Source organism: Hydra viridissima, unplaced genomic scaffold (assembly GCF_058129835.1).
Source record: "Hydra viridissima isolate aposymbiotic clone 2 unplaced genomic scaffold, HvirCarnegie_v1 scaffold_5, whole genome shotgun sequence".
In the NCBI taxonomy this organism is placed as follows: Eukaryota; Metazoa; Cnidaria; class Hydrozoa; order Anthoathecata; family Hydridae; genus Hydra; species Hydra viridissima.
Window position 1 is genome coordinate 2,968,021 of NW_028324304.1, and position 27,220 is coordinate 2,995,240.

A 27,220-nucleotide genomic window follows, 5' to 3' on the forward strand; every position below is an offset into this window, starting at 1 on the left:
GTATTAAGGTAAATTATAATTAACACGAGGTTTTTACTAGATTCTAAGAAAAGCTTAGATACAGTTACTAAGAAACCGTCGTCTTTATTAAAGAAACATGTTGCACTTCGAGCCATTTAAAATTCCTTAGTTTTGGTTGAGCGATATTGAGGAGTTTTTCTTTTACTGTTATTGAGTTACGTAAAAGAAATCACAAGAAATGGGAACGTTGCATATATTTTTGTCATTGGTTATAATGGGTACATGGATCTATTTACTTAAGAGTTTCACTTTTTTATGTTTACAAGCAGCGAAAGATTTAGGTTTTATTGCGTGGGGGATGCGGGGGCGAGCCTAACTTTTAGAATACGATTTTTGCAAGTGTTGAATGAAAAGTTATTAATATCTCATACTTTTTAAAATAAATGTAATTTAACTAATTCAATGGTGCTATCAGCCAGTCATAAATGGGTAGATATAATTTTTAAATTTGAAATATATAATTAAGTTCATGCATGCAAAATGCCAAATGGTTTCACAGTTCATCGGAGATATATACACCTTAAATTCATAGTAATGACGCAACTTTAATCAAAACGCAGTGCGGTGGGGAGGGGAGCTGTCTCCCCGCGCCTAAAACTGAATTTTCTGCTGTATAAAAATGTATTTCAATCTCATATAGAACTAATTTCAACATTTTTAAAAAACTTTTATTGGGTAATTTATTTTCATCAAACAAGAAAAACTGACGTCGCATTCACTTTTTACGAAAAAAGAATAAAGTGAGTTGATTTTATCGACTGAATACATCGAAAGAACAAGAGTAATAACGATTATTATCAACATCAAAGATTGTTTATTGCTGTTGTATTATGCAATCAAAGCTAATATAACTGCGTTGAAATAACATCATTATAATATAAAAGCTGTCTTTGATGCGAATCCCAAAAGTTTCACGTTTAAAGCTGCTGCTATTACCCTTTTTATATTGGCGCTTACATAAAATACCTTCTTAAGAAGACTTTCATTTTTATTAATCATCATTTTAAGCAGATTCTTTGCATTAAACAGAATTTCTTCAATTTCATATTTGAAGCCATCATAAAATAGAGTGTTAGCAATTGGATTTAAAAAATGAATGCCATGTTTGAAGATTTTTTTAACTACTTGTAAACTATAAGCATGAAATTAGAAGTTAGAATTTACCACAAGTTTTTGATTAGAATGATCTGGTTTTATTTAGATGCTTGTTTGGGAAGAGTGATTCACGAAAAGCCTTCTGTTCATAAGAAAATGACGAAAACTGAAATTGTTCAAACTTTTGGTGTGGATCACCATAATGAAGGTAAAGACAAATTTCTTACTTAACTCCAAATAGGAAGTACACTACAAAAGAGATCATTTTACAATTAACTTCATTTGATGTGACCTTTTTATTATAACTAATGATAGTAAAAAAGAGAACAAGGAATCAATGCTATACACAACACCTAAAACTTAAAATAGGAAAAAACATGAAAAAAGCTTAAGTGTAGGTACTACAAAATACATTTGATGCTAAATGATTAAAGAAGGTTAAATATTGAAATCTTCTTGAATAACAGAAAAACAGCAATAAATATGTTTATGTGAAATAATTTCTTATAAAAATAGTTTTTAGAAAAAGTTGCGTCAAAATTTTACAATTAACAGTCTCTGTAGTTTTTATGCCAAACTCCCTGACAATCTTATGCGAAGGCAATAAGGTTTAACTCAGTTGATGCTCTCAACGACTCTATTTACAAACATTTGTTTTATTTCTAACACTTATTTAGAAATATTGTATCATGTTTAGCTTAAAAGTTAAGATTTCTTGTCATATATGGGTTGTTGGAACAAGATCTGCTTCATTTACACTGACAAATTATATTGTTACATATGTGCTGGCTATTTTCCTAGAAAAGATTATAATTATAAATGCCATGTATGTTTAATTTCACCAAAAAATTTAAAGACCTTATGAAAAGATACATTTCATAATACATGCAACTGATACATTTGAGATTGCCGAAGGAAAAAAAATTAGTGTTTTTTTCCTCGTAAAGCATGTGACTGTAAATTCCCTACTAATTCCAGAAGAGCTCCAACCAATCGGCATATAATGTAAGCGTTAGCAGATTGTTAAAACTTATTAATGGTCTAACATGCGCATCTTAGGTTTTGGTGAATACACCTGTGTTGATTTTGACACCAGAGTTGACAAAAACAAGTAGCATTATTTGGAGTTTGACAGTTTGACAGACGAACCTTAGCATCCTTACTGTCTTTGTTTTCACTCCCAGGCTTTTAATGTAACGAAACATCTTAAATGGAGTTAAAGGTCCTTTGAGGTATTTACAATCTTGTATAATGTAATCCTTGGCGTAATCCTTGGCCGTAATCCGTGGCCGTAATCCGTGGCCGTAATCCGTGGCTGTAATTTTTTAACGGTAAATTTATAAAAATTTATCTGTTTACAAAAACGACACAAATGAAGGTAAAGGTCAGTTACAACCATATGTTTGGTAAAAGTTCCAAAAAATCCTTTATCATTTGTTTTTATTTAAATAGCAGATCTCTAAAAAGATATCAAGCTCAATTACATTTCAAAATATTAAAATTAGTAGTGGCAAAGTTAGTGCGGATTTTAGGGTAACATGCTGTATTTTCTTTATTATGATCTGCTAACAGCAATAATGACATTAAATTAGATAATGACGTAGTTACATTGGTAAAAGTTAGACATTAAAAATTAAAAATATTAAGTTTTAAAATAGAAAAAATTAAAAACTAACACACTGAAAGCTATTTAAAAAAAAAAAAAAAAATGAGAATAAAAAGCTCATGCCATATCATAAATTTTATTGGGCTTACTAATGATTCTTTAAAAGCCTGAATTGGGCAAATAAGAACAAAGATCCCACTGATCCAATTCATTAGAATTCGGGATAACAACGAATGACCATAAATAGGGGATTGCACTTTCTCTGGTTTTTTGAGTTTCTGATGCATGAGTTTACTTGTGCTTAATTTTTGGAACTCAAACTCATAGAATGGATGTTGAATTATTATATAAAAACACCAATATATATATATATATATATATATATATATATATATATATATATATATATATATATATATATATATATATATATATATATATATATATATATATATATGGATGATAAACTGATTACTGATTTTAGATATTGATAAAGTAAAAAAGATAGCTATATAAAGATTTCTTCACGGTAATGCTACAATTAAGCGACTTAAAATAATTTAACTTTTTTGCTTAAAAAATACGGCAGTGAGAATATTAAAATAATGGCATGCACACTTGAGTGATTTTAAAAATTAACTAAATAAAAAACTCAAGTTGATAACTGAAAAAAAATTGTACAAATCACTTGAGTTTAAATTATTATATATTTATAATAATAATAAATATTCATTATATTACATATAATACTATGCTATTTATTATTACATTATATATTTTATATTGTATATATAATTATTTTATTTCTATATAATATTATTTGGTAAATACTTGTTTAAATTCTAACTTATTTAATTATTTATTGTAATAAAATTTTTAACAGTTTATTAAAACTTAAAACTAGTTAACATATTAAAATACTAATATAAAATATTACTAAATGTTATTATTAACTATATGCTCGTTTAGATAACAAAACAGTAACAGTATCATAAATATAACTTATCAACAGTAAAAAAAGTTCTTTAAAAAGGCCACAAATTAAAATTAAAAAAAGACTACTTTGAAATTTATCTACTTTGCTTTTAATAATTATTTTAAGATGTTTTTCTGGTCTCCACGAACGAGCGCGCAAAAAGCGAATTAAAAAAAAAACTATTTTAAGTATTTAATTGTAGAACTACCTTCTTTACCCGCATAATTACTACTAATTTTCCCTCTAATAGCCATGCCATAGTAGTTCTACATGGAATTTACTATTTTGTATAAGTTTTTTCGACCAGGCGATGGTGGTTTAATTCTGTTACAGGATTTTATTACTACTTAATCAGGTACTCATGCACTTCTGAATGTATGAAATACATGCAAGTTTTCCTGAAACTGCTCCTTACTTAGAATAAGGATGTGATTTCATAACACCAGAAAGTAATCTTGTATCTCCAAGATAGTCTTTGAAAACCAAGTTTCTAAGTGAAAAGGAATTTACCAAGTATGTCAATATCACGAGATGACACTAGAGGAGCATTATGATTTAAAAAATCTTGGCCTTACTTCCAGTGTTCATATGTGTTTTTTGTAGTCATTGTTGTGTATTGATCTGATTTCAACATCAAAACATTTATCTGCTGCTTTAGACATAGTACTATACAAAGAAATGTAACCCTATGTTGCCACTTTATCAACAAAGATATAGAATGTCATTGAATCTCAGTTGACATTATCAATATCCAACCCAACATGAGACGTCTTTAAGTCGTTTTTATCTCATCTTTAAGTCGTCTAGAGGTCTTAAAGTTGTTTTAAAGATGTTTATGATGGGTGGGAGGAGTGATCTCTACTGTTGGTTTCTTTATGCTATCGAATGCTGCTTTAGTATATGCAGTCATAATCTGTTGATTAGTATAATGAAATGGAGTTTTAGCTAAATAGTCTGCATTCATTGGTGACATAGATATATTTTTTAATACATAGTTACATCAGATTTAAAGAAGGACAACTTGCTGAACCTGTTTTCTTTTTCTCTTTTTTTTTAAAAAAAATTCTGGTGAGGTATTTAAAAGCAATTTCATTACTTTACTTACAGTCTGTGTGAAAGTGCTCACCTTTTCTTAGGATCATCAATAAGTCTCACTGTGTTGGAAATGAAAGTGATTTAACTATGTTTTGAAATAAAGAAAAATGAGCAATGATAAAATAGTTTGCAAAATCAGTCTCACTGTGTTGGAAATGAAAGTGACTGAACAGTGTTTTGTAATAATGAAAAATGAGCAATAATAAAATAGTTTGAAAAATCAGTATAAATGTTGACTTTCTCTACCAGCAAGTTTTTCTTGGTGAATGAAACTTGAATTCAGTTTCAAACTAGTGACATTTTGTTTTGTACAAAACCATTCTCTTTTTGTTATTTTTTTTTTAAAAAATATTTAGCTTGTTGCCAGCTTTTCTTCAAACTTAAATCTACTTTAAAAATCTTATAATAGCATTTCATGAAAGTCCATTTTTTCAGTGTGCTAAATTTCTGTGACCTTCGTAAAACATAATTAGCATAGTATATCAAACTGTAGTAATCAAGTAAAAAAACTGTAGCAATTAAAATGGTATCCCAAACCAAAATCAAATCAAATGAATTGCGATCTATATCTCTTGCATTTGAATGCTGATATGCATTAAAAAAAAAAAAATAATTAACATTTTGTTAAATATTTGAGAAAAAAAGGTCTTTTTTTTTAATTTCATCAAATTATTATGTGTAAAATTTTATTTTCTCATAAATATTCTATGTTATAAAAAAATTTCTTTATAAAATCATACAAGTAGTTGAACTAAATTGTGAGAAGATTGATATATTAGACTTAAGTTCCAAATTAATTATTAATTTTATCCCTCAAAAAAGGAAAAAAAAAGAAATGTTTTCTAAATTTTTGATAAAACATGGTGGCTGTTAACAACCAGTCTTTAATTTTCATTTTTTAAAAAAAAATTTAATTTTTGATTATTTTAAAATTGGTATGCTCTTTTTAAAAAAAACATAACAATTTTAAAACAATCAAAAATTAAAAAATTACTTTTAGTTTTTGGTTATTTTTTTATTCTTATATTAATTATTTTGATAGATTGTTTTTGTCAGTTACATTTATTCTGTCTTTTAGTTCCATTTTATCAAATTGCTGATTTTTTACAGTGTAATAATTTGACTGACCCAGAAGATCAAAAAGATTATCTTTCAGTTAAGTTTAATGCTTTTGGCAAAAAGTTTTACCTGCAGTTAAATTTGAACAATAACTTTATTGCAAAGTCTCACTTAATAGAGTTTTATAATGCTAATGGAACAGTGGAGAAGTATTCTGGTTTTCCTGGTCGGTTCAGCTCTGGTTTTGTTAATGGTGATAAAAATTCTCATGCAGCAATTCATATCACTGAAAAAGGATTTGTAAGTTACTAAGCAAAGTAAACTCTGCATTTAGCAGTTTTTTTTTGGCCACCATAAAGTACTAAAATATCTAAAAATAATCAACTGAAAAACTGTGTTCTTTTTTCTTTTTTTGTCAAGATATTGTTTACTTTAAAAAAGCTAATTTCCTGCTACTTTTTCTATATCATATGCCCTTACAATTACAAGGTTGTGTTGAATTATAATAAAGTTTGTACATGTAGGTGTATATATATATATATATATATATATATATATATATATATATATATATATATATATATATATATATATATATATATATATATATATATAATTTATTTACTATACTTCTGTTAATATTTTGTTATATATTTTGTTAGAGTGGAACTGTTCGCATCAAAAAAGATTTCTTTTTTGTCAATCCTTTACCTAAACGAACTGCTGGAGATGGAAGGCATATAATTTTAAGGAAATCTGACCTTCCAAAAGAACATTTATTTCATCCTCTATTTGCATCAGATGGTATGTTTTAATTGAAAATTGACTTTTTTAGTTCTGCTATCTAAAAATTTACTTTTCAGGATGTAATTAAAGAGAAGAGGTCATCATTAAAAATCTGCAGAAGATACTTGAAATATATATTTAATTGAATGAATCTTACTCTTTTTCTTTATGATGTATGGTATTTTTTTAAATATTAACTTATATTAAGGTTTTATCCTAAGTTAGACAAATCTGTGGTTAAGGCATGTTTTTATTATAGCATAATATATTATAGCATAATATATATATTATGCATTTTATTATGCGTAATATAAATGTGAAAATAAAGATTAAATCAAAAATGAAAACTAAAAAAAAAATTAAAAAAAAAAATTAGCTAGATGTAATATCTAAAAATTTGTTTTTAAGAGTCAAAGCCATCCAAAAAATTTAATACTTCTAAAATTCACCAAAGACAGAAACGTTCCGTGCAGGTGGATAAAAATATGGAAGTCATGATTGCTGCTGATTATAAAATGGTGCAATATTATACCAGGGACTTTTTGCCAACTTATATGTTGGCTGTAGCTAACATTGTAAGTTTAAAAATTGTTTAACTATTTGCTTATGTGTTCACCTCTTTTTTTTTTTTTTTTTTTTTTTTATGTATGATTTATTAAGAAAATATTAGACACTGAATACTGAATATGAAACTCTTAAGTTGTAAACAAGTTTTCTAAAAGTATTTTTGAAAATAATTTTGTAGCACTAAATTTCAAATCAAACCCATTTTTCACCATTAGCTCTGATTTTGCTGCTGCAAAATACAATTATTTTGAGAAAATTTTGTTGAAGTGCAATTTATCTGTATCATTTTTAGGTTTCAAAACTCATCAGCCATCATTTTAATTTTTACCCTTAGTAAGCTTATTTTAAAAGTAAAAACTGAAGCTAACCAAGATGAAAATGAAAAAAAAAAAAAAAAACGTTTGAAATCAGTTCAATCAATTTTCTTGATATTTAAAAGTTTTTCTAATAATGCCTGCATCAAATCTTGTTGGCTAGTGTTGTTAAATTAATGATGATAGTTGTGACATTCTATCATAATTTTGATATATTACATTGCTACTTAAATTTTTTACTTATTTTACAACTATTTGATTATAATTTTTAGATGTCAGGATTATTTCAAGACCAATCTCTTGATTACACACTCAATGTTTTAGTTGTTCGGACAGTCATTTTTGAAAAGAATGAGGTAAGAGTAGTTTTGATGGTTACATTAATTGCAGATTTTTACCAAAGGTACTAACAACTGGTATTGTTTTTTGAGTATAAAAAATGCCAGCTTTAAATTGGCTAACTACCACAAACAGGATTAAATTAACTAGATCATCTCTATGTTGTATTTAAAACTGTAAATATGTTTAAAAGTGCTAATATTATATATATATATATATATAATATTACTTATAGTTTCCTGCTGCTGACATAGGATCTTTACTCAGTAAATTTTCTGAATGGGTTATTAAAAATAATGTAGCTGATGGAATAGCTGGACATGTTGATAATGCAGTCCTCCTTACCAGGTATTATAGATAAAAACTATTTTTTGAAGCATAAATACTTTCTCACATCTTACAACTTATTATTTTTTTTTTTTTTTATTTTTTAATCTTATTTTTCAATTTTATTTTGTTGTTGTGAATTATTTGCTTCTCAAAAATTTTTAAGTATTTTACTTCTTTTGCTCATTATTTCAGAATATTTTAGAAGAATAATTATCTTATTAAAAATGTTATGTGAGCATGTAAGCAAAACTGAAAAGTACCCAGGATAACCTATTTATGTTAGTGTTTTGAGTTTCAGCTAGCAGTTTTCTTTTGAATTTCAGCTAGCAGCATTGTTTTATTAGTTTCTACATTCTTAAACATTAACATTTGTCATTTTTTTAAAATTTTTTTAGGAATGGCTGCAATGATGGTTGCATGCTTGAAGGTTTTTAATAAAAGTTTTAACAATATACTGTTATAATACATCACTTAAGATATGCTGCAGCATAAATTAGTGATTAAATTTTTATTCCTAAAATGTAGAATCAATTTAATGATGATAATCAGCTTACTTTATAATAATAAACTTTGATCTAAAACTTTAGGCCTTGCATACACTGCAAATTGTATGCCAAATGCTCAAAGTGTTGTGAAAGACAGAGGGTTAATGACAGCTTTAACAATTGCTCATGAAATTGCACATAAGTAAGCAAAGATGCTACTTTAAATTATTTGCTTTGCAATATTTTAAAGATTAATACTAATATTTCTTTTTTTTAGTCTTGGTGCAATGCATGATAACAGTGAAGATTGCCCTGATGGGGTGAATATTATGTCTTCAGGATCATTATCTGGAACTGACTCCTTTAAATGGTCCACATGTTCTTCAAAACAGATTCAGTCAATTTTATTGTAAGAGTATTAACACTTAACTACAAAAGGAAACTTAAGGACAAATATTTAAGTAGAAACAAAAATAACAGTAGCAAACTTTAGGACAAAAATTTAGAACTTTAGTTTACACAATATGTTTTTCTCTTTTTTTTTCTCACTAAATTAGTTCTATCAATCAATCTAAAATACAAAATTATTTAGATCGCCATCATCTTCCTGCTACAACAATATCCCACCGTTTCATTACAGTAATTCCACTTTTCAACTGTATGGTCAAGTTTTTAATGCAGATAAGCAATGCCAATATGCTTTTGACAGCTCTTACAGATCATGTTCTTATTTTCAGGTGTGTTTTTTATCTAATTATTTGTAGTATTAGCTGTTTGATATATTAATACAAAATGATGATTTTGCAAAGTTTTAAGAAAGTAATTTGTAAAAAGTCATGAGCGTGACTTTTTTTCTTATATGAAACCCAGCGTGTATTAATTAGACACATTATAACATACTCCAAACTAGTAAATCCTTAGGTTAACCTCTTCAAAAGTTTTTTATTACATTGTTTCGTATTAAATTAAATTATGTTTTATGGATAATATCAAACTCCAAGCTATCAATTCATAGAGTTCCAATTCACACCAGGCACACTGGAACATATTCTGATTCCTGCATTTTTGTGCCTAATAGTAAGTTATCACAGAAATTGAGTTATAATTGAAAAAAAATAATGCTTGTTGAGTGACAAACAAATGTTTGCCACTCAACAAGGAATTATTTTTTAAGCAATTTTTTTTGTATCAAACAGTGATTTTTTGTATCAACATTTGATCTAAAAGTTTTTGTATTTTTGTGTTTTTTTTCAATTTGATCTAAAAGTTTTTGTATAGAGCAATATTTTTTGTATCAATTATTATTATATTTTCATATGTAAAAACATTTTTGTCTATACGGAAATTTATTTCATCAAACAATATTACTTTTATGTGTGAGCAATATTTTTTTGTATTGTAAGGAACAATATAATTTTTTTGTATTGAACAGTAATTTTTTGTATGAAACAATATTATTTTAGTCTCACTGTGATAAACTATATTGTCAACAACCTGGTACAGATAACTGCAAGATTCTTGCCTATCCTCCTGTTCATGGAACATATTGTGGAGCAAATAAGGTAAAGGGTTACAATTAGCAAAAGTGTAACTTTTTTAGTAATCACATAAATGACTGAGTCAATAAAGCAAAAAAAAAAAACTAGAGCCTAGTGCCTTATGTGCAAATAGATTTTTTATTGGCTAGTATTGGCTAGATTTTTATTGGTTAGTATTTGACTGATTTATGTTTAGGTAAGATTACCATATCTAGATTTTTTATCCAATGGTATTAGAATTTTATTTTCTATTCAATCATATTCAAGTTTTATTTTCTATTCAATCATATTTAAATTTTATTTTATTTTCTATCCAGTGGTATTAGAATATGAAATATGCAATGTTAGCATATGAAATTACAATTAAGTAAAGTTTATTCATTTAATATTTAATACTTAATGTGAACAAAAATTTAAGTGTATGCTTTAAAGCAAATATGAAATTTATAGAAACTTTTATACCATAAGAAAGTGTATTTGTAAATTATTAATTTATGAAATCAAATTTTGCTTTACTATAGTATTGGATAAAAAGGTTTTTATTACTTGAGCAATAATCAAAAAGTTAATGGAGGAAGCAGTTGCACTTTTTAAAATTCAAACGAACTATCATAAAACCTTTGACTGATTTTGTATTCAACCTGTTCCTTTCATCTTTCCACTGGTCTTCTATAAACTGAAATTCTCTCAGTTGTTGTATTCTGCAATGATGTAATAAAACAAAAGCTAAAAGTTTTAAAATTTTCTGATAAGGTGCTATAGTTGCAATGTTTAAAATATTATATCCACTTTTCACAACTTAATTTATTTGAAAATTCTTCATATCTGTAGACTTCAGTCAAAACACTATTCAAATTGACCATTTGATCAAATAGCATTGCATCATTTATCTTGACACCTTCATCAGCGAGATACATAATTGGTCCTTCTATATCAATCCAACTTGCTTTTGTTATAAATGTTAGCCATTTAAAAATTTTTAAATAATTTATAGACATAGTCTACATTTGTAAATAGTGTAAGGCATTCTGGTCTACTCTGGTCCTCACATCTCAGCTTTCAAGCAAGAACTTGTTGGTCAAAATTTTTTCTAATATTTTATAATTTAATTATTTTAATAATTTACTTTCAATGGCACAAACTCACTTTTTTTTTTTTTTTTTTTTTTTTGCAATATAAGTTCTAAAATTTTAATTGTTCCAATTTAATGGAAGAATAGTTATATCAGAATAAGTTAGTCATTGTTTATTTTATTTTTTAGTACTTATTTTAGTACTGAATATTTACTAAAATTGACAAATTTAAAAGTTCATAGTTAAATGAGGTCAATAAATGAAAATTATCCAATCAAAGTTTCAAAGTACCTAACAGCAAAGATTAAATAGAAATGAGAAAGTCATCGATTATAAATGCAACTATTATTAATACAGTCATTATACTTAAAATAGGAAATAATTCTTACTGAATTCCATTCCCTTTTTATTGCTTTAATTTTTGAAAGAAATACAAACATTTTAATGTGTAAACCAAAGATAAGCCTCATTTAGAGGATTTTCAAAAAATAATTTAGCAACTAGTAGCATCTATTTCTGCAATGAGAAGAGCAACTTTAATGCTTGATACATTTTTAGGATTTGCTGTAAATAGTAATAGCCATCAAGTTTTGAAATGTTGCAAATGTTATTTATACTCTGTATCAACAAAGCTATAAAATCATTTTAAAGCTTCTGTCCTGATAGTATAAATATAAAAAATAGTTGCAAATCTTTACTACCATTGAATCCAGGTTGATTGGTAAACCATCTAAAGTATGTTCTGCAAATTTTTCAAAGTGTGCACTGGGCCTCTGATGCCAAATTAAATTACATTTTATTAGAGCTTTCAATCAAGTATGGCCTCCAGGTAACTTGATTGTTTCTGTATTTTTAGCCAATGTTTTTCATAGATTAAAATTTAAATGGTTCAATAATAAAATCCTTACATGGGACCAGCACATTTAACTAATTCTGCATCTAAACACACAGCACTTACATTTTTTGTTATTGGCTTTATAATTCACAATACCAAGTAGATTTGGCATATTGAAATCTCTAATTTTATTAAATAGTGTTAAGGTTTGTTTTTACATGAAGGTGTTGTTTGTTAATTCAATAACTTCGAAAAAATGTAATGTTGTTCTATGGTGCATATTAAAAAAAAGACATAGCTAAAATATTAAATAACACCTATACTTGAGTAAATGCACTATACATTTGTTATTTTGAATTTTTTTGTTTATTTTTGAAGAATTTATTTACTTTATTTTTGAAGTATTTTTTTCTTTTAAACTATATAAAGTATCATATTATTTAAACTGTTATTGAAAAATTTCTAATGTTAAAAAGGAATACTTTTGATAATATAAAAAGAGAGTGCTCATTTTTTAAAGTCTATATGAATATATGTATTCTTAAACATCTATTTGTGAATGTACTCTTGCATGTACTGCATGTACATTTGTGCATGTACTCTTGCATGCAATGCATGTATTCTTAAAAGAGAACAATTGATGACCCTATGTTGAGACAATAAAGTCTTATTCTTTCTACAAGGTTTTTTTATCAACACTCTTTTTTTTTCTTAAAAACTTTTACACGTTTCACACTTGAGATGTTATTTTTTCTTAGTGGTGTATTTTTGGTGTCTGTGTTCCTGATGGCTCAACACCTGCTTTACCTGTTGATGGTCAATGGGGAAGTTGGGGCAGCTATTCACCTTGTTCACAAGAATGTGGTATATCTGTGCAATGGAGGACTAGAACATGTGATAATCCAAAGTTTGTTTTTTCTAATTTTTTAACAAATTCTTTTATACAAATAAATATAACTTTTTGTACAGTAAATTATGTTTAATAAGAAATATTTTGATGTAATCTTGCAAGGTTTAATGAAAAATAATCTAAATTAAAATATGAAATATAGAGTTGAAGTAGAGTAGATCTTATTTCAGTTACATAAGATTTACATAAGACTTATCATATAAGAATATATATATATATATATATATATATATATATATATATATATATATATATATATATATATATATATATATATATATATATATATATATATATATATATATATATATATATATATATATATATTATTTCAGACTGATTTAATATTTATGCTTTGCTATTTACTTCTTTACAAAGGCCATCAAATGGTGGTCTGAACTGCATTGGGGAGTCAAAAGGTCAATACAAAACTTGCAATAAGCAGGTAACTTTTTGAGACTGGTAATACGAGTGATCCAAAGTGTTTAGATGCAATTTTTATGTCTTCTTTGAATTTGTAAATAGCTAACTTATAAACTGTTAATTTTTAAGGACTGTTTAGTAGCACCAGCAGTTCGCTTGAAACAGTGTCAAGGCTTTGGTTCTGAATATATTGATTATATTTTAGATGGTAAGTAGAATAAGATGATGATTTTATCAATTGATTAATTGATTGATTGATATGCAAGTGAAGAGTTGATGATGAAAGATTTCTTTAATCTCAAAATTTAGACAAGCAACCTTGCAAGCTTATTTGTGCCACTATTAATTCTGCATATTACTTTGGTAATGTAGAAGATGGAGCAAAATGTTTTCCTGGCACTAATAATAATGATATTTGTTTAAATGGCGTTTGCAAGGTGAAGTAAATGTTTGAATTTCTATGTCAGTTTACTTTTAAGTTCTCTAAAGTTTTAATAGTAATTACATTTTTTCCTCCTGTTAATGTGTTTAATTTTTATTGTTATCTAAATAATATTTTAATCTAATTATTGCACTTCTTAGTACAAATTAACGAAAATTAATGTTGTAAAATAATTTTTCTTAGCTTTTGTAGAAATAATTTTAAAAGAAAATTTTATCTGAAAAACCTTTATGCAGAGTGTAGGTTGTGACAAAGAGCTTGAGTCTGATGAGTATTTTGACCGCTGTGGTGTATGTAATGGGGATGGAAGCTCATGTGAATTAGTTTCTGGAAATGACTTTGCAACGTATCCTTCTGCTGGTTAGTGCAAAATTTCTTTTTAAAATTTTAAAGTAAAGTAAATCAAAAATCATTTTTATCCAAACTTATCCAAACTGGGTTGAATTTTGTTTTTTCAGATATTTGAGCACTTTTTAAATAACTATCTAATTTTGAGGTTTTTGGAACTAGGGAGCTTACTATTCAAGTAATAATGAACCATTACAGTGGTATTTGCAGAGTTGTTTTGGATTGATTAAGATGTCTTCAGAGCTCATAAAACTTGTTCTAAGTTAATTTTGTCTTCCTTTTTCAAGATTACTTCCAAGGAAAAAAAAAGGGTACTCATTCTAGGTTGAATTTATGACTCAGAAAAAAATTATATATTATTATAAATAAATTTCCCATGTCAGTCATTATTTTATCAACATCATAGTCTTTATTTAGTCAACTTTATCCTGAAGACAGATAATGTTATTAATTTTTTACAAAGTTGTTATTGGATTAAAACATTCAGAAGCATTTTTATCTGCTTCAGAATGGGAATTACATCAAAAGTTAAGTTTATTAAGAATGACAGAAATTTTAGTTTATCATGTACAATAAAATTATTGTTTTAATGTGAAGACCTATGTGGAGAATATGCTCATGAGTATATTCTCCATGTAGGCCTTCACATTAAAATTTTCCAAAAGACAATTCAGTTTGGATGGGTTTGCTCTTCCCAATTCAATCAACAAAATTCTTTCAAGAAGAAAAGTTTACTATGTATGTTAAATAGTCAAAATATTCTTAAAATAATGTTTTGATAGTTAATCAAAAGTTTTAAGATAAATTATTGCAGAATTTTAGTTTTGTAGCCATTTTTGTTTTGTATATTTTTATATATTCTCTTGCCTGTATATTCTCTTTAAAAAAATACTTTTTTTAAGATTATTAAGGTTCAGCTCTCTTTTAAATTAGATTACTTTATTCTCTGTTTTTCTTTTCCCAACAACCTCAAGGTATCACCTGATTTTGGTGGTGTCAGAAAAAAGTTTTTCAACAAGTTGCTAGGTTACTACAACTATTTATGAAACCATTAGTTAATAATTTTAATAGTAAAGAATACCCTGGGAATAAATACCCCTTCCTTCCCACCCACCCACCCACCCACCCACCCAAAAAAAAAAAAAAAAGAGGTTCTATTGATTGAGCTAGTCTGCTTGAGAAAAAGAAAGAAAAATTCAAGAAAAGTCTGCTTTGTCAAAACTTCTATTTTTCTTTGGATATTTTTAATATAAACACATTATAACTGAAATTTTATCTCTTAAATTTTGTTAACTTTTTTTTTTGACACGGACAGATATATATCCCATTACGGAAATACCTGAAGGATCATATAAAGTGAGAGTGAAGGAAGTTGGGGATACATTAAATTTTCTTGGTTAGTGCTTCATCATTCTGTTTTTTTTTCCTAAATTTAAAAGCATCAGTTTTTTAAATATAACGTTTTGGACTTGAAGCAATCAAATCAAAATATATAATTATGACTACTTTTAAATTCATAGGATTTATGGTTGGTGATGAAACTAATTTAGCAATTTCTTTGCCTGCATACTCTTCAGAATACAATCTAAATGGAACAATCGTTTATTATGACATGCAAAGTTGGTATTTTCCAGATGAAATCCGCATTGATGATAAAACTCCGATAAAAATTAAAATCTTTGTAATTTTTTATTTATACTTCTTTGCAAATTTTTGTTTATTTGTTAAATGTTGTTTATTTTTTGTTTACCCTCATCAAATACTGAAGAAAAAGAAGTACAGGAAAATTTACTAAGAAACACAAAAGAGATTTTTGGTAATACTTCAGGCTGTCCATGCTCTTAAGTTATCCAGACTTAGAAATTCAACCGCTCAAGAAGGATTTAATTTCAAAAAATCAATCATCTAAAATTTTGATGCTTTATAAGATACTGTTTGCTAAGTTATAAATTATTTTAGATTTTGATTAAAAATTTGAGTGTTTTTTTTTTTTTTTTTCAATTCATAGCTGGTAAATTTTTATGATCTACCTTCAGAAGGAATTACTTGGAGTTATGTTAAGTCCACAAGAAGTGTTTTAGACTCTCCAGTTTTAGCATGGAAAGGCTTGCCATGGGATGATTGTAGTAAGTCATGCAGTGGAGGTATGGTACCTACTCTTTAATAAAGTTTTTTTCTTTCATTTAAATCTTTTGATGCTATAAGAGAAATATAAAAATGGCACGTTAAGAAAGATAGTGGATTTTTAATTTTATTGTTGAATTTTACTGTTATGTGATAGCATAATCAATCTTGGTCAATACTTGGTTCTGATGAAAATATGAGTTTGTAGCTGGTGGTACAAATAATAATAATGATCATGATTATGTTTTAGGCAGGCAAACACGTAAACTAACATGCATCCGCACAGATGATAATTCACCTGTTAATCGTGAACTATGCTCATCACTTGAACCATTAATTACATCACAAAGTTGTAATAATCAAAATTGCCCACCTGAGTAAGTTTTTTTAAAAGTTATTGTAAAAATCTACATATATACTTCTTATTCATTTTTTGTATTATAAATTTAAGTAAATAAAAAATTGGTTTAGCTTTTAAAAATATTAAATACTGCTTGTATAGAATATAAAGTAGTTCCATTAAATAAGACTTTTTATAGGATTGAAATAAATTTTCTGTAACAGATGGCAAAAAAGTTAGGAGACAAAATTTGAAATTAAATGTCTCTAAAACTAAGAAGTCAAATTCTTTCAATTTTGTTTTGATTTTTTTGACCAACTGATTGTTTATGCTTTCCAGCCATTTTTGTAAACTTTTTGTGGTATAAAAAATGAATTATTTTTAGTGCTTGAAACAATTCAAGCAACTGATGATGGTTTTATGTGTATAAAACACGAGGAATGCGGGGAAAAAAACATAATTGTTACCAACATATTTGAACAATCAGTAACAAATTAAAATGGAAATATTAGAAATGGTGAAGTTGTTGCTTTTAAAGTTTAACAAACCTGGAAAGATAATCAAATAAACACATAGCATCATATTTATTTAAAAAGTGATTAATGATTTCTGATTTTTTTCATTTTTGGATTTTTACAATGAAATTTTTAACACTTTCTCAAAGATTTTCTCTCCTAGAAACCTTTAAACTCATTTTTTAAAAATATTTTTTTAGTTATATGTTTAACACATAGTTTATTGCAAACTATGTGAAACTAAACATCTTCATATTGATTTACATGTGAAAAATTAATTTAACTTTTGTCTTTTAACCTTTTTGAAACATTTTATATACCCCAAAAATTTTCAGTTGGCTATGTTTATTGAACATTAAATAGATTGATTTCCTTGGCAACATAATTCAAGTTTTCATCCATCTATGTAACAGCTGCATTTGGGTAATGGGAACTTATAAAATAGGGCCAACTTTTGACTAAATTTTTTGGCTCTCAAAGCCAAAGATCATCACTCATTTCGATTGTTTCGTTTTTTTTTTTGTTTATAGTTAGAAATTATTTTTTTTTTAAATTTATTTTTAAAAAATATTCTTTTAGTTATATGTTTAGACACATAGTTGATTGTAAACTATGTAAAACTAAACATCTTCATATCGATTTTTATATAGGAGATAATTTATATAAGAGATAAGTTAATTCAACTTTTGTCTCTTAACTTTTTTGCAACCTGTTAACAGGGTTTTTTAGATATCTTTATGTAGCATTAAAAGTTAAATAATTTGCTAAACTTACTAAAAACATAAAAAACTAAATTTTGCTTTATTAGATTTTTAAAATAAACTGTTAACTTATTGAACTAAAATATTAATAATAAAGATAATAAAATATTAAAGTAGTAAATAATAAAATGTTAATATTAACTAAATTTAATAGTTGGTACCAAAAATTTAAAACATGAACATTTTTTTAAAAAGTTTACAATATTTAGTTTTTTTTTGCAACAAAGTATCTGCTTTGTTTTTACACCATTTATTAAACCAGTTAAGTGGAGAGGTAAACTTTCAACCCTAAAAACAGAAGGCATTATTTTTTTTAAGTCAAACAGCAGGTTTTTAAAAGCAAAATATATTACAGAAGGTAATATCACTCCTAATTGTAATTATAATATACTCCTAATTATAATATACTCCTAATTGATATTGGTTAATGTTAATGCACATAAATTTTCCTGTGTTGTTTCTAGTATTATACTCTCACTTTATAAGTTGTTATCAAGCTATTTCTACAAAGATAACATTTAGATGGTTTGTTACTTCTTGGTCAGAATGCTCAAAGTCATGTGGTAATGGAACTTGGACTCGACAGTTATTTTGTTCCAAGATGACCATAACTGGTCAAACAGTCCTTCCAGATTCTTCATGTGGTACTAGTCGGCCAATTTTGGAACTTACTACACAGTGTAATGCTATCATGTGTCCTGCAATATGGCGTTCTACACCATGGAGTCAAGTAAATGCCAGTTAAATACTAAATAAGTTTTATAAAAAAACTTTTTAATAGACTTTAATAAAAATGTTTATTTGTTTGGATTTTTTTAGTGTAGTAAATCATGCGGTGGTGGATTAAAAACAAGAAAAGTTATTTGTGAGAGAGTTAATGCAGATGGTAGTGTTACAGTTGCACCTGTTCTTGAATGTTCATATCTTGTTCCATTAAGTTCTAGCGAACAATGTAACACTGATATCCAATGTCCTGAATGGAAGCTTGATTTTACTCCCTGTTCAAAGAGTTGTGGAGGAGGTTGCTTTTGTTTTTAATGATAAATGTTTTAAATAAAAATGATAACAATTTTCTCTTATTTCTCAATAATTCAATATTAAACTGATGTAGTATTGAACTGATTAAAATAAAACATTTTAGGTACTAAAAACCCATTGTTGTTTTGCTATTCTCCATCAATGGGAAACCTTTTAGACTCAAATTGTAATATTTCTACCAAACCCACAATTGATTTAAGTGCTCAAAAGTGCAATGATGAGCCATGTGACTACAATAACTGGGTTGTTATCAAAAGCCAGTGTAGTGTCACTTGCGGAAAAGGTATGCAGCTGTATCTGTTCCTTTTATTTGATTCATTTGTATTTGGTTTTAAATGTTATACAACTCAAATATTTTGACACCTATGAAACTTGTTTTTTTCCTTTCCTTCTGACTTATTTCATAAATGAAAAAAAAAAAAAAAAATCAGTACATCTCCACTTTGACGCAGATTTTTTACAGAATAATTTTCAATATTTTTTATTAACATTTGGAGAAAAATTTAAATTATAAACCTATAGGTTTGGTGTCATTGCATTTGGAGTGTCAAAATAATGCAACTGGTGTTACTGTCACGGATTCTTCTTGTCCTGATAAACAACCAATTATACCAGTTTCTGAGGAATGTGAAATAGGAGTTTGCCCAGAAACATATAACTGGCAAATAACTTATGCAGGTTGCAGTGTTAGTTGTGGGGGAGGTGAGTCATGTATTTCATTTTACAAGTTTTATAAATTTCACTTTAATGTTATTAATATATATTACACCTCATAAGTATTTTTTGTATGTAATAATATATATATAATAATATATATAATATACTTTCTACATACATATTTTTGTATGTATACAAAATATATACATACAAAAATATGTATGTAGAAAGGATGTAAAAAGAGTATTAAAACAATTATGAATGTTTGATATTTTGTTTGATGTTTAGTAAGAGTTGCTTAAGTAACAAAAAGATACTGATTGCACCAAAAAAACTTCATTTACATTACACTAAAAAATACATAACAGTAAAAAAGATATTTCATTCAAACTCAAAAAGGATCCTCCCCTGTCATTTCGACATCTGCCAAGCGGAAATCCTCAAAATCCTCGGGAATCCAAGCGGAAATCACATATTACTTACAATATACTTATTATATATAATTACTACAATAGCTTATTGCTATTGTATGTTGTTTATATTGCTGTTACTATGTTGTTTATATTGAGCTGTTGCTATGTTGCTTAATACCTTGTTAAAAGTGAAATGAAAATATGAATTTGCTTCTATAAAAAATTAAAAATGTGAATATTTTTGTAGTTGATATTTTTTTAATGTTTTGTTGCTATTTTGAAAATAATTTTTCAGGTCTGATTCTCTCCAACTTGATTTGCTTTGCTGTATCAAACAAGACTGTAGCTCCTGATATATATTGTGATATAGCTAAGAAGCCATCTTTGCCTCTTGAAACATGTAATGAGGTGCCATGTCCCATAAAATATATCTGGGAGGCATCCTATGGTTCTTGTTCTGTAACATGCTCAAAGGGTATATAGTTTAAACTTGTTTTTTATTAATTTTCTTTTCATGCAAGTTATAAGAAATATCTGACATTTGTTTTGTAAGTTGTAGAAATAGAGATTTTACTTCATTTCATTATTATACTTGTTGGGTTATTCTCGTGATACTTTTTGTTGCACTGATAGTTTCAATTATATTCTTTTGGTGCTAGAAATTAAAAGTTGGCATATTGTGTTGGTCTTGACTACATTTGAAATTTCTAGGGGTGCAAGTTCCTATTACTTTGTGCAAGCGTGAAACAGATATGGTTATTGTGAATGCAAGCTTGTGTGATTCAAAGAATCAATTAAAATTGGATTTGAGGCCATGTGACATGGGTGAATGTCCTTCCAATTATTCTTGGTTAACAAAGTATTCTCCATGTTCTGTTACTTGCGGAACAGGTATGCTTCATAATTATCAAGTTTAACTTTATAATCTATATTTTTATTATAATTTTAAGTTAAATATATGTTGGTCTTTTTGCTGTATTTAATATTTATTACAGTATTTGTAATATGTATTACAGTAATTATATTACAGTCTTTATATGCACATAAGTATAACTATTTTGATTGATTTTCACCAGTTAAATTTTAACTTTGATTATCTTTTGCTGGCTTAATTCCTTAGAACCAAAAACCTGACTTTGAACAAAAAAATATCTAATATATATTTGCTGATTTTCAAGTAAGGTTAAATATTTTGAACCATGTAAAAGTCTTCATTGATTTTATCAAAATATTTTTTTTGCAAGCTTTTTTTGCTTGTAGTACCATAGTGCTTTTAAACTGTAAATGTCAAGGTTTAATAAGTGAATTTTTACAATTGCTTTTAGTTAAACTTTTTACATATGCATATTGTACCATTTTGGAAAAAAAAATTTTTTATATTTGATAATAAAAATGATTGAAATTTTTTATCTTCACTATGTAATCATCTTGTGCATATGCAAGGGCGGATTTAGGACATTATTTGGGTATGTGCCATTTTTCCACACTAATCCCCTCAGAGAAATGTTTTACACCCCAGCATGGATGAGGGTTGTGTAAAATCTGTCAATATTACACCATATATATATATATATATATATATATATATATATATATATATATATATATATATATATATATATATATATATATATATATATATATATATATATATATATATATATACATATAAATTACTAGAGTTTAACTGTAAGACTCTTAAAAAAGTAATGTAAACACTGTTGAGAGTTCATTCATCTACACAAGGATGGGCAAGAAACTTATCTTTAAAAGTAGTAGTAGTTTTTTGCAATATGCTGTTCCAAGAGATTAAGTTTAGTTTGTCATTGTGTAGCATTTTTGTTTTAATTTTTGCATTGAGTGCCATTTTAAAAATTTGGTTGTATGAAATATGCTTTTTGTTAAATTTTTAAATACCTCAGGGTTTATGTCATTAGGGATGTTGAAATGATTTATTTGTAAGAAAAGCCAAAATTGAAAAATAAAATAACAAGAAAGATGAACTGTTTCGTAAAATAAAATTCATGGCATCTATTGATGTATTTTATTAGTTTTTTGTTATTATATCTTTTATTTACCTTCTGATTATTGTTTTACAATAATCAGAAGGTAAATAAAAGATATAGTTTGACTGATGTTTTATTTAGGGTGTATAGTGTAATGGATGTCCAAAGTTTACTATTTGTAAATAAATCTTTCTTTCTTTTCTTGATTAATAAATTGGCTTCAAACTTTGCATTTGGACAGTATTTATATTAAAATGAGTTCAATGATATTGCTAAAGTAGAAGGTCTGATTGCTAGTAAGTGTGGTGTTTGCTGAAATGTAATACAGCAATTGTAGATGATGCCAGGTTTTTCCTAATGCTTTTAACACACTTTATTACAGGAAATGCAAATCATTTCCATTAATAACCTGTTGGCAGTAGAATCTTCTTCTTTTAGAGCTAAATGGAAGTCTTTTTGTCAATATTTTGACAACATATGGTTGTGAAAAAACAAAGTTTTGAGCAGCTTGTCTCTTTTCCTTGTTCATTTTCTGCAATTTGGGTTATTTTAGCAGTGGTGTTCAGTGAACTTGTACCTCATGTTTTGAGGACATTTTGAAATAAGTTAAAAAATTTAGTTCTCTACAAAACATGGCTAATAAAAGTTAGCCATGTTTTTTGTCTTAAAGGCATGATGAAAATTTTAGTGTCAATCATACATTTGTTAGATTGATGAGCGATTGTGTTTAAATTTGTTCCAATTTTGTTTGAGTTTTGCGTTCTTTTTGAAACGCTTTGAATCAAAAATTAAGATGTTTGAAGCTTACTAAAATTTACTTGCAGGTTTTTGCTTCTTTTGCTATATTTTTTTCAGAAGGTGTTTTCATCAGTCTTGCCAAAAACTCTGGTAATACTTGATATTTACTTTAGGAAATGAGACAGCTTACAGTGTATGTGTCCGAAATAGTGATCAAGTTGAATTTGATAACTCGATGTGCAACTCTACGCTTAAACCAGATGCATTTGTTCGTACTTGCAATTATGACGAATGTGTTGCCTTGCCACACTATTGGGAAGCTACATATGGGGATTGCGTTGCTGCTTGTGGTGAAGGTGTGTGTTTATTTTTATTATCTACGATTTTTTAACATTAAAGTACGAATCTGTAAGTTATAAATTACGTAATCACTAAAAATACATCAATTTCCAATAATGATCCATTTTATGCCTTTTTACTGTAAAAACAAAAATGAATATTGTATCTACAATCGCGCAAGAAAAAAACAAAACAAAAACTGGCAGCTGAAAACATATACTTCAGCATACAGATAGTCAACTACGCCATGCTATTGATGCTGTTAAAAAAGGAATGTTTGTGTACTCAGTAAGCAGGATGTTTGGAGAATTTTTCTATCAAACTCAGCAGTTCTGCTCTAAAAATGGAATAATTTTTATTGCTTTGTTTCTAAATGCAACTCATATCTTGTAGCCATTCGATTTAGCTGTTTTTGGGCCAATTAAAGCAAAGTGGAAATTCTTTTGTCAACAATGGTGCATCGACCATGAAGGACAGGAAATAAACAAGGAAAATGTATAAGTAGCTTTAAATTCATTCATAATCGATCTTTCTATGACAGATATTATAAAAAGTGGTTTTAAAAAGACCGGCATTTTTTCATTCGTTACTAATAGTGTTGATTGTATAAAAATTATTCAAAAATTAGCCGTGCCAATTGCAATTGACGCTCCAACTACTTATTTAGAGCAAAAACTTTCAAATGTGACTTTATCAGCTTCTCATAATCTTTATTGAATCGTGCATTGATCCAAGTATTTTAGAGCAGTTAATAAAAGCTGACGAGCACTTAGGTTGGGAAAGGTGATCTTAAATACCTGCAACTATATCATTTTTGAAAAAAAAACCTTATATAAAACAAGTATAACATTAATTTTATCTGATGACGTAAAACAGAATAATCAAAGTTAATCACCAAGCTGTAATGTAGAAAATGTGCAAATTATAGCCGATGTGGAAATGTTGATTATAATATTGCAGCGGTAACAGAACCAAAAATAGTTTGTTTCAGTGTAAAAACGGTAACAGAAATCTTTAATCCAATTAAAAACGTTTTAAAATGGTTAAAAAAACCAGTCCAAATGTCCAAGCGCAAAACAGAACGTTTATCTTCGATTGTGGCATCTGAAACGTATCAGCAAATGCAAAACAAAGATGTTACAAATGCATTATTCTTTCCTTTGAAACTATGAGTACATTATAAATCAGACACAAAACCAGATTTTAAGATATAGAATAAGTGTCAACACTATTATGATAATACTAGAAAACTGCGCTTCAAAAGTTTGATCAAAATTAGTACATAAATGAATTAAGCTTTAGGGTGAGAACAATTTTAAGCAAACCCCTTAAAATATTATATTTGTGGTTGCGAAAATTAATTTTTAATGCTTTTGTACCTTTTTAGTAATCTAATATAATGTGATAACTTTCGTTAAACTCAAGGTAGGTGCCCAGTTGCAATCATAAAAAAGTTTTGCAATCCCTTTTGTTGTTGTTGTTGTTGATATCAATTGTTAATAAGTTTTTTTAAAAATGATCTCTGTAAATAAACATAATTTGATTAATTTTACATATTCATGCATTTTGGTGTTTTCATGCATTCGTTTTGTTCTTTCGCCTTTAGGCTTTAAGCTAAAAATGTTGCGATGTATAGAGCGTTCAACTGGATTTGTTCTACCTTTGAGTGAGTGTACTGGTGATCCAATCCCAGTTGATAAACCATGTCAGAAAGCACCGTGCAAACCAGGTTAGTTTTAAAACCATGTCAGAAAGCACCGTGCACATCAGGTTAGTTTTCTTTCTGCCTATTATTTTTGTATACTTTGTTTGCATGATTGTTTCAGTATTTCTATATTTTCCATCAGCATTTGAAACTACTGTCATGCCGCCGTCATACTCTGTTGGTTGCTATAACGATATCCCAAATCCTCGTCGGGTCCCTATATTTTTGGAAAATTACAGGAGTCAATACAAAAAGTACATTTTTTATAAATCCTGTATTCAAAACTAAAGAAATGTAAATAAAATATCAAAATTTTTGCATATTATTATATTAATAAATTTATATAATTATTATAATAATAGATGTGGCATATTAACTTTTTTTTTTTTTTTTTTTCTTCAGGATAAATGCAACCTACTTCATTCAGCAGTGCGCAATCAAAGCATACTTGCGCGGCTTTGAATATTATTCGCTTCAGTTTAATGGTGAATGTTGGGGCGGTGATGAGAGTGTTGCAAACACATATTACTTGAACGGAGTATCGCATAACTGTAAAGATGGCGTTGGAGATGCTGGATCAAACTTTGTTTACAGAATCGGTGCTCCTATTGGTGAGAATTTTAATCTGACAAGTTATTTTATCGTATAATTCAATATTTTAATTTCCATCGCATATTAATTTCAATATATCATTTGTATTTTTATTGCTTTTCCAATAACTTTTTTAAAAGGTTTAAGATGTTTTAATAGAAGAATTTTAAAAAATGTGATCTTTTTTTGAATAGAGATGCGCATTTTTTTAGCTCTCGTGAAATTGTGAAAATGTCACTTAGGGCCTTTTGCCTTTTAGGTATCGATTTGAGAAAATCGGGTAGTTGTAGTAACCTTCTTTTTATAGTAACTAAAGCTCTTCCTCCTGTGGTGACGCTAGGATGTTATTCAGACGATTTAGTTTTTCCGCGACCCTTGCCAACATTATTAGGCAATTTCAAAAATGATGTTAATTGGTAAACCCATATTTTAGTATTACAGGTTTTTGCATGTATATGTAAGTTATTTATTCCCACGCGTAAGCGCTCGCGTACACACACGCATGCATAATGTTGGATTATCACATTCTAGGGATTCATTGAACACGGACGAGATATTGAAGTTTTGCGCTTTATCAACAAATCAGAGAGGCTGGTCAGTGTTTGGGTTGCAGTACTATGGCGAATGCTGGAGTGATGAAAATGCAAACGGCTTATACGCTCGAGCTGGTGAATCAGAGGCTTGCTTCCATGGGATTGGCGGCATAAATGCATATTCTGTATATCGCCTTTATATTTAAATTCTGATTTGTTATCAAAAATATATATATATATTTTTTTATTATTATTTTTTTTTTCAATTTTTATTTGGTTATGAACAAACCACTAGCGGTGTTCTAGGATAATTACTTAAAAACAAAAATCTCAAATTATAGCCAAAATAAAAACGAAATTTCTTTCTGTCATTATTAGTTTAACGCTCACTTTATGTAAAATGCAGAACGAGAGTTAATATCACAAAATGTCAATTTGGGATTTAACACTTTCTGCTTTCGTTCACCTTTTCTTTGTTGATAATGTCTCTTCATCTATCACAATGTCACCTCATCTGTCGAAATATCGGTCGTGATATTGAAAAATAAATCAAGTTCATAAAAAAAAAGTTAATAGCGTTATTGAGTGATTCGATTAAGTGGGTTTTTTTGTTACTTTTTAACAACCTTAAGGTTATATTGTAATTTTATAAAGTCAATGTGGCGCTGCAAAATATTTCACTTAAGATTACTTTTAAATTGTTAACTACTTTTAATTAAACAGCTTTCATCAACCATCAAACCGTTCTAGGTTATAGCGTCAGACCATGGTCGAATAGAGTTGCACGATAGAATAGTTGCACAGTGATCTATTGATTTTTTTACTTGTGGGTTTAAAATAATTTTAATTTTTTACATCTTAAAGTTCAAGAGTAAATCATTGTATTCCTAACACCAAATAATAAAAAAAAAAGTTCTCAAAATCACTGACATTTAGTTAAATTTTTCACTCGTTGCGTTTATTTACAAGGATTAAAAGAATGTAAATGTTGATCGCGTCATTTTATCGTTTTGTAAATTAGCATTCTTGAAAAATGTTGATTGTGGAAGTCGATTACTTTTGTGTGAGTCAAACAAAGAAAATTTGCGAGTAGAAAAAACTGTCAGAAACGTTAACTAAAAAGACTTAAGAAATATAGATTACTGCATGAATAACTCTTTTTTTTTTAGCAAAAATAAAAGGAATATTATTTATCCTCAATAATACTCTGACTGGAGT

The 27,220-nt window shown here is 27.5% G+C and overlaps 1 protein-coding gene across 1 annotated transcript; it reads left to right on the forward strand.

The window, feature by feature from the left end:
- Positions 1-94: 94 nt before the first annotated feature.
- LOC145188866 (A disintegrin and metalloproteinase with thrombospondin motifs 6-like) lies at positions 95-26,237 on the forward strand. The gene is made up of 33 exons (XM_090087031.1): positions 95-239; positions 1,223-1,324; positions 5,872-6,152; positions 6,515-6,656; positions 7,047-7,213; positions 7,792-7,875; positions 8,094-8,206; positions 8,584-8,615; positions 8,776-8,875; positions 8,951-9,082; positions 9,266-9,410; positions 10,137-10,235; positions 12,878-13,026; positions 13,408-13,474; positions 13,582-13,660; positions 13,762-13,889; positions 14,131-14,254; positions 15,558-15,638; positions 15,763-15,923; positions 16,251-16,386; positions 16,617-16,743; positions 18,505-18,712; positions 18,802-19,003; positions 19,124-19,303; positions 19,543-19,722; positions 20,386-20,565; positions 20,802-20,981; positions 23,008-23,190; positions 24,780-24,902; positions 25,021-25,132; positions 25,281-25,489; positions 25,777-25,885; positions 26,001-26,237. The coding sequence occupies exons 1-33, from the start codon at positions 200-202 to the stop codon at positions 26,206-26,208; spliced, it is 4,563 nt and encodes a 1,520-aa protein (XP_089943157.1). The 5' UTR covers positions 95-199; the 3' UTR covers positions 26,209-26,237.
- The last annotated feature ends 983 nt before the right edge of the window (positions 26,238-27,220 follow it).